The 11,388-nt window shown below is 40.3% G+C and overlaps 1 protein-coding gene across 1 annotated transcript; it reads right to left on the bottom strand.

Moving 5' to 3' along the window:
• Positions 1-215: 215 nt before the first annotated feature.
• Positions 216-1,642, bottom strand: LOC147883427 (pentatricopeptide repeat-containing protein At4g25270, chloroplastic-like). The gene is made up of 4 exons (XM_087399491.1): positions 1,435-1,642; positions 963-1,245; positions 619-845; positions 216-475 (listed from the first exon to the last, which is right to left on the bottom strand). Exons 1-4 carry the CDS (start codon positions 1,640-1,642, stop codon positions 216-218), a joined length of 978 nt encoding a protein of 325 aa, XP_087255617.1.
• Positions 1,643-11,388: the final 9,746 nt, after the last annotated feature.

Below are 11,388 nucleotides of genomic sequence, written 5' to 3'. Positions count from 1 at the left end.
TTCACTGTTGCATATTCGATTTATGTGCAGTGGCCACAAGAAAGCCTGTCAGAAATTTCTGGGAATCACTGCATTTCTCTTGCAGCACAATTCCACCAACGTCAGTCTACAACCATAGTCTTGGCTTCTATGCTCTTCATTGCCTTGACCTTCTTCTCAATCTCATGAGAGCAGCTGCGTCCCCTCTCACAAATGCAGGCACAATTCCACCAAAGTCAGTCTATAACCACAGCCCTGGCTTCCATGCTTTTCATTGCTTCGGCCATCATCCCGTCCTCCTGCGTAAGAGTGTCTGCATAGATGTTAGACATCAAGACATTAGCTGCAGCACTCTTTTCATCCAATCCCATCGCATGCTCAAAGGCGTGTCTTCCAAGCTCCACATTACCCCACTTTTGACAAGCGCCCAACACAGTAAGCCACACCACAAGATTACACATCTTCTCTGCCATTGCTATCGCCTTGTCTAACTGGCCTGCACGGCCATGGACTCAAAATACTTCAGGCCAATATCCACTAAGCCCACATGACTGCAAACGGTAAGAACACTAAGGAATGTGACCCCACTTGGCTTTATGCTCTCTCTCATCCTCTCTAACATGTAAAAAACTACTTCACTTTCTCCTAGTTGGGCATATCCAGTGATCAGTGCAGTCCAGGAGACTACGTCTCGTACTGAAAGCCTATCAAATACTCCCCATGCTTTTGCAAGTGAACCACACTTGGCATACATATCAACCAAGGCGTTGCCAACAATAGCATCTCTTTCCAGCCCCTCTTTTGCAATCTCAGCATGTATTTCCTGGCCCTTTTCTATGGCTCCTATGTTGCCGCAAGCTTTCAAGCTGCAAACCAACGTCACAGCATCTGGAGAGATACCCTCCAGTTGCATCTGTTCGAAACAGTCCTCCACCTCCTCAGCAAATCCAAGTTTGGCATATCCTGTGATTAGTGCATTCCACGAGACTACATCTCGCACTGGAAGCCTGTCAAAAACTTCCTGTGCTCTTGCATGTAAGCCACATTTAGCATAAATATCAACCAAGGTGCTTCTAACAAAGGGATCCCTTTCAAACCCCTTTCTAGCAATCTCAGCATGTATTTCTTGGCCCTTGACTATCGCTCCAATGCTGCCACAAGCTTGCAAACTGCAAACATATGTGAGAGCATCTGGAGAGACATTCTCAAGTTGCATCTGTTCATAACAGTTCAGCGCTTCCCTGCCCTGCCCATGTTCGGCATATCCTGCAATTAGTGCATTACATGAGATTACATTTTGAACGGGAAGCCTGTCAAATACTTCCCGTGCTTTTGCAAGGCAGCCACATTTGGCATACATATCAACCAATGTGGTGCCAACAAAAGGATCTTTTTCAAGCCCCTTTCTGGCAATCTCACTGTGTATTTCTCGGCCCTTGTCTATGGTTTGCACACTGCCACAGGCTCTCAAGCTGCAGACAAATGTGATAGCATCAGGAGGGACATTCTCCACTTGCATTTGTTCAAAACAGTTAAGCGCTTCCTCATTAAGCCCATGTTCAGCATGCCCTGTGATCAGTGCATTCCAGGAGACTACCGCCCGGACTGGAAGCCTGTCAAACACTTCACATGCTTTTGCAAGCAAGCCACATTTGGCATACATGTTGACTACAGCGCTGCTAACAAAAGGATCTCTTTCCAACCCCTTCCTGTCAATTTCAGCATGTATTTCTCGGCCCTTGTCTATTGTTCCTGTACTTCCACAGGCTTTCAAGCTGCAAACAAAGGTGACAGTGTCTGGAGAGACACCATCCAGTTGCATCTGTTCAAAACAGTTCAAAGCTTCCTCACCAAGCCCGTGCTCTGCATATCCTGCGATTAGTACAGTCCATAAGACTACATCTCGAGCTGGAAGCCTGTCAAACACTTCCCGTGCTTTTGCAAGCAAGCCACATTTGGCATACATATCAACCAAGGACGTGCCCACAGAAGGATCTCTTACCAACCCCTTGCTGGCAATCTCAGCGTGTATTTCGTGGCCTCTTTCTGCATCATTTAACTTAGCACATGCCTTCAACAGGGCCAGAAACGTGTATTTGCTGAGATTTACACAATCCTCTTGCATTTTCTGGTACAGGTTGAGGGCATGGGTTGATTCCCCCCATTCAATACAACCAGTGATGAGAGAAGTCCAAGAAAACATGGGTTGGGGGGGATCCAGGGGAGGTGGTTGTGGAAGCTCCATAGGAGGGGTGGAAGAATTAAATACTATAATGCCTTCTTGGCCTTCCTCCTTGGCAACTTCCTCGGGATATGCTACATGGATTGTTTCAACATTGCTCACCAAGGACTCAAGTGAGCGTTGCAGAGCTTGTAGCACCCGATTATAGAGGATTATTATGCTGAGGGGATGGTAGGAGGTGGATTGGTAAGCTGCGAGATGCCCTTGCATTTGTATTGCAGAGGCTCGTTCGTAGGTCTATATCTAATTAATGTCAGCTTGCAGACTATCTAGAGTGTAGACCCACGGACTTTGCTAATTGCATCACATCATTGTTTGTAGGATCATTTGTGGACTCTGTGATGACATGGCAACATGCCTAGAAATTAAGCAAAATTGGATGGGCAGCGAGAGTTTGGAGGTCAGAGGGGTGAAGGAGAGAGAGGCTACATGGCTGAAGGTCTAAGGAGAAATAAAACATGGCGAGAATGGGACAGCAATGATTCAAATTATGGTAGAGGATGGTTTGGAGGGCGTTAGGAGGGAGTGGGGCAGTGAGGTTGAGGTGGAAAATGAGATTTTGTGCGCAGAGTGCGTCAAAGTTCATTCCGCTCAACCAACCTATCGAATACCTGCTGAGCATCCCACATAGTTCCACATTGCACCAACATTGGGATGAGGTAGTTTCTGAGAGATCTATGAGCTTCCAGCCCATTTGCGCAGATATAAGCATGCAAATGCTTGGCACACGATGTAATTTTCTTTGTTCTGCACTTCTGCAAGATGCATGTAAGGTTCTCAATAGAAGGGAACTAGATTTATGACTAAACTCACTATCTTGGAATTTATGACTAAACTAGATTTGCTACAGGTAGTCTTTCCATCGTGGAGCACATAACTACTAGCTTGAAATTGAAGCTGAATCCTACTATTTTATCAATTGTTGAAGAAAAAAAGAGAATGAGGAAAATAGTGGACATGAGACGCGACACAGGGTCTGTTAGGACCCGATCCTCCATGCAAAATGATAGGGGTGGTGATTTATTATTGATTTTGTGATGTCCATAGTTTGAAAGCTGAATTTCACCTATCGCGCTGCTTGTAATGATTTCACCAATGTCAACCCAAAAGGCATTACTCTGTAAGCAAAAACTCCCCAAGGTGTGACAAATGATGTTTTCTTCATTGCAACTTTTACAATATTGTCACATGGACTACAACCATATGAATAAAGGTGTAGTCATCCTTCAATCTTGTATCCATCTTGGATTTCCTTGCTCCCTCACATCAATAACATGCATTAAACAAGAGGAATGTTGTAAGAATTCGATTGAAAATAAATTTTTTTGAATGGACCAGTAATTAAAAATATTTATATTATAATATATAATATATAATTATTATAACCACACATAGTGTGGGCGGGGAGGTGACGTGCTTCCTTCCCCAAAGAGTTATAATCTGAGGGAATGGGCCCTTCCCTAGGTACCAAGATAATGCTAAGAATATAAACGCCGAGAATATTAGCACCGAGGATAAGTCTCACGAATGGATAAGAAACTGGCATATTACCTAAATGTCAATAGTCGTAATCGTAATTGAACGCTGAGAGACAATATCCAAAAAACTTGCCAATGTGACCCTAAGAGGATCTGTGTGTGTTCTTGAGCAGGATGATTCCAACATTCTCAGATCGTTTCGTAAACTCTGGATAGCACAAAAAGAAAAATGCTCGTCATCTTTTGGCGATTTGTTTGATCTTAGAGGCAATATCTCGAAACCTTGCCAATGTGAGCCTGAGAGGATGTGCCCTTGAGCGGGATGATTACAACATTCTTAGATCGTTCAGTAGACTGTGGACAACATAAGAAGACAACTATCATTAGAAGAAATCCAAAGTAGAGCAGCAACGCAACTACCTTTAAAGTACGCAAATTGTTGTGATTTATTGGAAACACATAGGAAATCTCAAAGTCATGAAGATATAGTGCACACGGTAGCATCAACTCCAAGAATCTTCAATTGGAAGCAAGACTTTTCAAATAGAAGACCACGGTCCATAGAGGCAATTTGTTGCTTCTATAAGAGACGACTAGCAGATCCAAAAATCATGTTGTGAATGGAGCTCATTGAGCACCCTACAATATTACATCCATCGCAAATTTGTTGATGATCGTTAAATGTGAAGTTCTTAAAACTTTGTTTATTTATGTGCTTAGTGGTTATACAAAAGTATATCTTTTCAAATAATATATTGCTCTAGTGATGCAAGCTGAGAAGTTTCATGCTAGAAAGGCAGCAAAAGAATTGATATGAGATAATGAGAATCTCCTTACCATTATGCATCTTTGCTAAGGCCTCATTGAAGTCTTGTCTCTCCATAGCTTTCGGGTAGTACTTCAGCCAATAATACGCAATCTGAGCGAGAAATCCGCATAACGGAAACACACCTGCATGAACCAAGTCAAGACCGAATCGAAGCTGATTAGTTATAAATATAAATTAGTCCTCTTTAATGCAAGAAGAGCTTTGTCCAATATACTAGTTCACTTTGCATCTCTACTAATTAAGCTCTTACCGGCTACTATAATACGGCACTAACCAACATTGCAACATTGATGAGGCGTAACAAAATAGGTGCGTAGGGGCTGTGTTGCATGAATGTGATATAAGCGGGCAATTCTAAAGTCCCTATCACCAAATAGAAGGTCGTTCCTACACCGACTTGATTGCCCGCAAAAGAGCTATTCCAAGCCATTAATGCACTCTTGGAGTTCCTGCAATAAGGAACACACGATCTCCTTTCACGTAGCCAAGGAGCCACACAATTGGATGTGAAAAAGATGCTTGTATGGACAAATTTATGTGCACTTTTGAAATGTAGGCCTCTACTCTACTATTGAACTCTTCTCTGCTATAATGTTACAATAATTTGTGTATGAAAAACTCAAAGTTTTTTCAGGTTGAATGCAGTGACTACACTCATCGCTTTGCACACAGTGTGGTCTTCGAATCCTTCGTCCTAGGATACCAGCACTGATCCTTGTCGAGATAAATGAGTCAGAGTCAAATGCGACATCACCAACACAAGTGTCATTCAATTGTACAGTTTCGCATCTCGACAAGCTCTTTTGCTTCAAAATTAATTTGCAGCTGGGCCTAACAAAGTGATGTAATTGTTCAGTCTTGCCCAGTCTTGCAAATTCTTCGGTCCAATTGAAATAGGGAATATGACGAAGTTACTATTCTTGTACGTATGTATTGCAATCTTCGTGAACAAATAGATGCTCTCAATTCTTTTTAATTTATGCTAGCCAATGTTGGTTTACTGAACGTGCAGTGGCTTGTTTGGGAACTCTTTCACGGGACATTTGCTTGCAAGCATTGGTCAGCTCAAGAAATTGCCTCCTATGTCGAAGGGGCCATCCAGAAGCTTGTTTGAGCTTTTTTTCATGCTTTGCTCCATATAGCCTTGTTCATGGTCCTTGCTTGAAGTATATAGGAGCTATCAACTAGCTTGGTGCTTTGTTCCTTTGCTGCGGAGATCGGCTAGTTGGTACAAAGCTCTATAACTCCTTTTATGTAGCTGTAGTAGTCGCATGCCTTGGTCTTGTTTAAGTACCTTCTTCTCTTGACGCTTCCTCTGGTCTCCTCTTCACTCTCTCTGGCTGCAGTTAAAGAGTCTCTTTAAAGTACTTCCTTGAACTAGTCGACACATGCATAAAACTCACAAAAAGCCTTGTATCCTTTTCTTTTAAAGCTAAAAAGCCTTCCCCAAAATTTTTACTCAAATCCTTAAGCTTCTAGCCCTTAGATTCCAACATCAAGGGTCTACCATTGTACATGTGGCTACATGAGGGCTGAAAAAAGGAAAACTTCCCTCGAGGCTGCCTACCATAAATAGTCTAGTGCATCTACAATGTTCACTTGCAGAATCATGAAACATTCTTTGAGGACGCCTACAATTATGAAATACAGCGGCATTTCGATACTGCCCAATATCCCTAATAAGAGTACCATGGAAAATGCTCTAAATTTGAATCTGCCCTTCATTCAAGCTTCCTTTATCTCCTAAGAGCGCCATTTTCCATTTAAGCTAGATAAAAATTTGCGCTCTTTTGCAAGCCATCTTCGTATTTTCTCCCATAAAGCCCTTGTGATGGTGCATTGCCAGAAGTGGGCCCCTTGGGATGTAGGGGATGTTATGTTTTGTTTTGCTTTCTTTTCATATGTCTCCTGACAGTGAGAAATGGGGAATTCCTATTAATTAGTTGTGGAGAAACGAGCGATGAAATGGAAGAGGGCAAGACCATGATTAAACTATAGCATAAAGGGGAAGGGGAGGAGTTTCAATTAAGTATACTCGAGGATAGGGGGCAATAAAGAGGGAGCTACGCGAGATCAGGGAGGGGGGAGAGGGACCACTTATGATGAAAGGGGCATTAAAGCGAAAGGGACATGTATGCCAAAGGGGGAGGGGGACGACGGAAGCTTCATTTTGAAAGCTAAAATTATTTTGTGGGAATTGATCCTACTATGTATGGGAAGATGGTAGGAAGCCTCATTTACATGACCATTATGAGGCCTGACTTGAGCTATGCAATCATTCTTGTTAGCCAGTTCAAGAAGAAGCTAAGAAAGCCACATTTGGATGTAGGACAGAGGATACTACGATATGTGAAAGCCACTATAAGGTATGGGTTGTTCTATGAGTTTGGGATATCCACCACTATGGAAATCTAAAATAGGGGCTTCCTTTAAATGGTTCTGATGTTCACATAGTAGGCATTCACTCATCTTTTTCCCCTTGTTTTTTTAGCACTGCTTAGAGGTAGCGTTATAGTGGAGGATGACACGCTGAATTTCCACGTATAATTTTCTTTTAAATTAATTAAGTTGTGTGTTCCGAATAATCACCTTTTAATAGCTCCCTAAAACAATTGTGTGGTTTCTCTTTTGCATCCAAAAGCTTTTTCTCATATCACTCTACTAGGAGGCAGTGCCCATCTCACTTGTGTGCTCTTTTTCTTTTTTGTGTCATCACAAAATGGCCGCTAAGAGAATATTTACCAACAAGAGCGACAAAAGCCCATCACTCATACAACCAATGTAGGAAGTACAACCAAGCATCTAGTACCACTCATACAATCAATCTAGGAAGTACTACCAAGCATCTCGTTTCTCATCGAGCAAACAATCGAAGGACTTAATAAGCCCAAGCTTTCACTCCCAACATTGTTCAAGAGAGCATGATCTCTGAAACTTGAACAACATATCATAAGAACACCTCCAAATGGCCACGAGTGAAAGTACTTGCTACATTGTTGGGAACTACATAACCAGCTAATTGACAATCTCCAAACAAGATGAAGGGCTTCCCATAAAAACATGCTACACCTTAGAGTTGAATAATAAAACCTCTCTTCTGCCAGATTTTGTGTTATAAGAATCGGGCTCTTAATTTCAAACAATAGGTACATAATACAAGATGAGTTCTTTTAAAGAGCCACTCTTCCTACATCTCCAATCTTTCCACCATTTATGTGTGGAAGGTTGAGTATTCGTGGGCCACCATCCATTAGCTAGTTCCATGCAACACTTTCTTATTCAGCACCACTCAATGCAAACTGAGCTTGAATAGTATTCTTCAAAAGCCATAAATTTGTCCACCTCCATAGAACCAAGACATATTGAGATTTAGTCTAGTTAGTAGTGAGGGACTTGTCTTGAACACTTGGAGTCATTACAATATTTTTTCACAATTTTGTGAAGAATTTTGAGAACTTTATTCATGAATTCCGCTTGACTATTCGCCCTTGGATAGTATGCTGTCGATTTCTTGTGATAGATCAAGAATAATTTATCATAATTTCAATCACCAAGTTGATAAAGTGAACTTTTTGGGCCAAAATGGTTTCAATCGTAAATCTAATCTACAAAAGATATTAGCATATAGAAACGCTTCTACTATGTACCAGCTATTCTTTGGATGTGTTGGGAGTTTGATTGGGATGATGAAATCTAATCCCCACTTTTGGACATTGGTCGGCTTCAATGGCATCTATTGGAAATTTGGCCTCCCTACCCATTGGCACGTAGCCCTAGGGCATGCATCACACTTTTGGTAGTGCCTCGTGAGGACAACTGCATATATGATGCCCTACGATAGTCTTGAACTTAGAATTTTCTTACTGTCACATCAATGAAAAAATGACCTCTCGCCACAATATGATGGGATTTTTCCATCATAATTTATTTCCTATGGAAAGACACACCATCAAAGGATCATATCCCTCCCTTGTTGGTGGTATAGATGGCCAACAATTGGCATGTATTTCTAGGACTTGATTTCATTACTTCACCATTCATATATGGATACATCTTCAAAGTATGTGGATGTGGCGAGGTATTGCATGACTCTCTTTGTGCTTGTCCTTGTAGATTGACATAGTGAATAGTCCTGCATCAAGAGACAATCATCTATCCCATCTTTGGATTTCTTATCTTGGATGCAAAACAAGTAATCAATGCCACATTAAGATGAACCAAGCTTTTTGATGATCTTCGAATTTAATCCCTGTAATAATAGCATCCGTATGGTCAACCTTGTCATCATGATTATTTTATTTCTTTGATAGACCAATGTGTGGTGGTTCACATAGCAAATGAATGGGCTCACCCAAGACACAGTTTCAAAACTTTTGATAATTTATATCATTCCTAGGCCCTCCATTTTAATATTCAATTAATTTATCTTTGCCATTGAGAAGATTTGGCCTGCATGAAAAATGGAGAATTCCATGTTCATGGAGTATGACTGTATTCAAATATTGATTTTAGAGTATTCACACTTTTGTTGTCATCACTTTCAAGATCTAGAATGATTTTACTCGATTGGCATTCCATTCAAACTTTGTATCTTGCCTTATAGTTATTGTAGGTGTTTGGCTACACCTACCCCTAAAAGAGCTAGAGGATATTGAGGAGGGGCTTCATCATTTCAAAACTTTAAATCTTTGCATATGGGCCTGCATTCATATATCACTTCTATGAGGCACTTAAATTTCCATGTTTCAATAGTTAACATTGTCAATTACATGCTAGGAGGGGGCCAATCTGCCAACACATGCACCTAGTTTATCCATCCATGTATAAATACGCCTTGTGCCCAAACACTTTGCCTAGAATGTTCTCTATGAAAAGGAGTGGGAATTGATGTTTGATTGTTTTTTCATTGTACTTTTTGTAGATCACAAACTCATAACTAGTGATTCTTCTTTGGCACAGTTCTGATTGAAAACAACTAATCACTTCTACTTAACTCGTAGATGAATCTTGACCTTGGCTATTTATCTATTTTGGCCTTCACCTACCTGGCATAGAGGGGTTCCCTTCAATACCTTTGTTGCTGAATTGGATTTACATCTAGAATTAGAGGGATTTGGTTTTGGATCAATTCAATGGTACCCCCTCTAGACTATCTATTCCCATGTAAATACGTTTTTCACTCTAGAAAGTCTTTTGGGCATGGTCTAGGAATTCTATATGGTGTGTTTTTGTATCAACTTTCATTCTTCTTGGGAGCCCACATTGACTTCAAAGAATCCATTTGGAAAGGCCATCTTTAGCTCTTTGTCATACATTGGAATTTTTATCACTACCTTCATTGCATCAATGTTGAGCACAATAGATTACCCTCTATATCTTATCCATATGCCTCGTCCACTTCTAGTCAGTGTGGCTTGTTTTTTTGAAAATTTATTCCTTTCCATAACCACCTTGGCCCCGTCAGCCATATCCTCCCAAAAACATGGAGTATTCCTTATGAAGAATGCACAATTGATATTTATGCAAACACTTTTGAGCATACTATTTGACATCACCAACCTTTGACCTTCCATGCAAATATTAAAATGTGATGGATTGAATTTTTTTGACTTGAGCCATTATTGGACCTCCTTGGAGATGATGTTGACCTCAGAGCCTCCATCAATGAGGACTCCTTTCACTTACAATTTTAAACCTTTACATTTCTCATTGACACTTTGTCCGAAGTCACCATCTTGGTCACTTCCACCCTTGTGGTTAAAGAATCTATTACAAGCCACTCGTTGATTGGCAAATTTTGTAAGAAATTCATGCAATGGCGAGTAAATCAAAATTTCTCCCAAGCCATGTTGATTTGATTGCACTCCAGTAGAATGCCATCTTTTTCATCTTCACTCCCTTATCTATACTCATTTTGGTTCCTTGCCTCACTACACTCAATCTTCTTTATGTTTCCCTTCACTAGCTGAAAGCTTAACATTTCTCTTATCTTGGTAAGCGGCCTTTTTTATATACTTTTCTCCCAAGAGACTTAGCATGAGATTTTCTCTGTGCACTAAATATTATACATTAGTGGTCTTAGATTGAGAATGAGGAAAGGGATTTTAATATAGCATACTAATGCAACATGACTCATAAACATGGCTCAGACCCAAAGAGTTCACTAAAAAATATGTAACATAGGAGTGAGTTTAGTAGAAGGGGTTTTATATTCTTGTGAAGTTATAGAAAATATACATAAATAAGGGTATAAAGTGATTCTTAAGACCCATTTTGTTGAACGAATGTGTTATTATATACTAAATGCCCCAAGTATTCAAAAATCTAGATCTGAGATAGACATATTCCTTCTCCTTTATATTAGATTTTGAAAATTCAAATGACCAAACCTAATGCCATAGAACACTCAATGCATTAAGAGAGCTGTGCTATACCATATTGGCCTACCATGTACATAGACTTATGGACAAAATGAACATCTACAACCCTTTTAGAAATTAGCTTTTGCTATGGAGAGGCTAGGATAGACTTGTAGAAAAAATGAATATCTACCAACCTTTTAGCAATTAGCTTTTTTTATGGAGAGGCTAGGGTAGAGAAGCAATCATCTTGCTCTGTGTAGACATGATGTAGGCTAAAACATAGAGCAATGATCATGGTGAGACTCAACAAATGAATTGTGGACAAACTCACAGTAGATGAGCTATCACTAAAGAAGATGACAAGATCATTTCAATTATAAACATATCTAAACAATTGTAGAACAAATCACTATATCTTGAAATTGTTGGAGAACTACCATTGCTATGGGACTTACAAGATCTATTTTCAAGGTTGCCACTATGAGACTTAGGCAATCA

The sequence above is a fragment of the Dipteris shenzhenensis genome, chromosome 28 (genome assembly GCF_047967505.1).
Source record: "Dipteris shenzhenensis isolate YYH24624 ecotype China chromosome 28, Dip_SZ_1.0, whole genome shotgun sequence".
Lineage (NCBI taxonomy): Eukaryota > Viridiplantae > Streptophyta > Polypodiopsida > Gleicheniales > Dipteridaceae > Dipteris > Dipteris shenzhenensis.
Note: the sequence above shows the minus strand (reverse complement) of the source record. Positions and strands in the feature narration are given on the sequence as shown.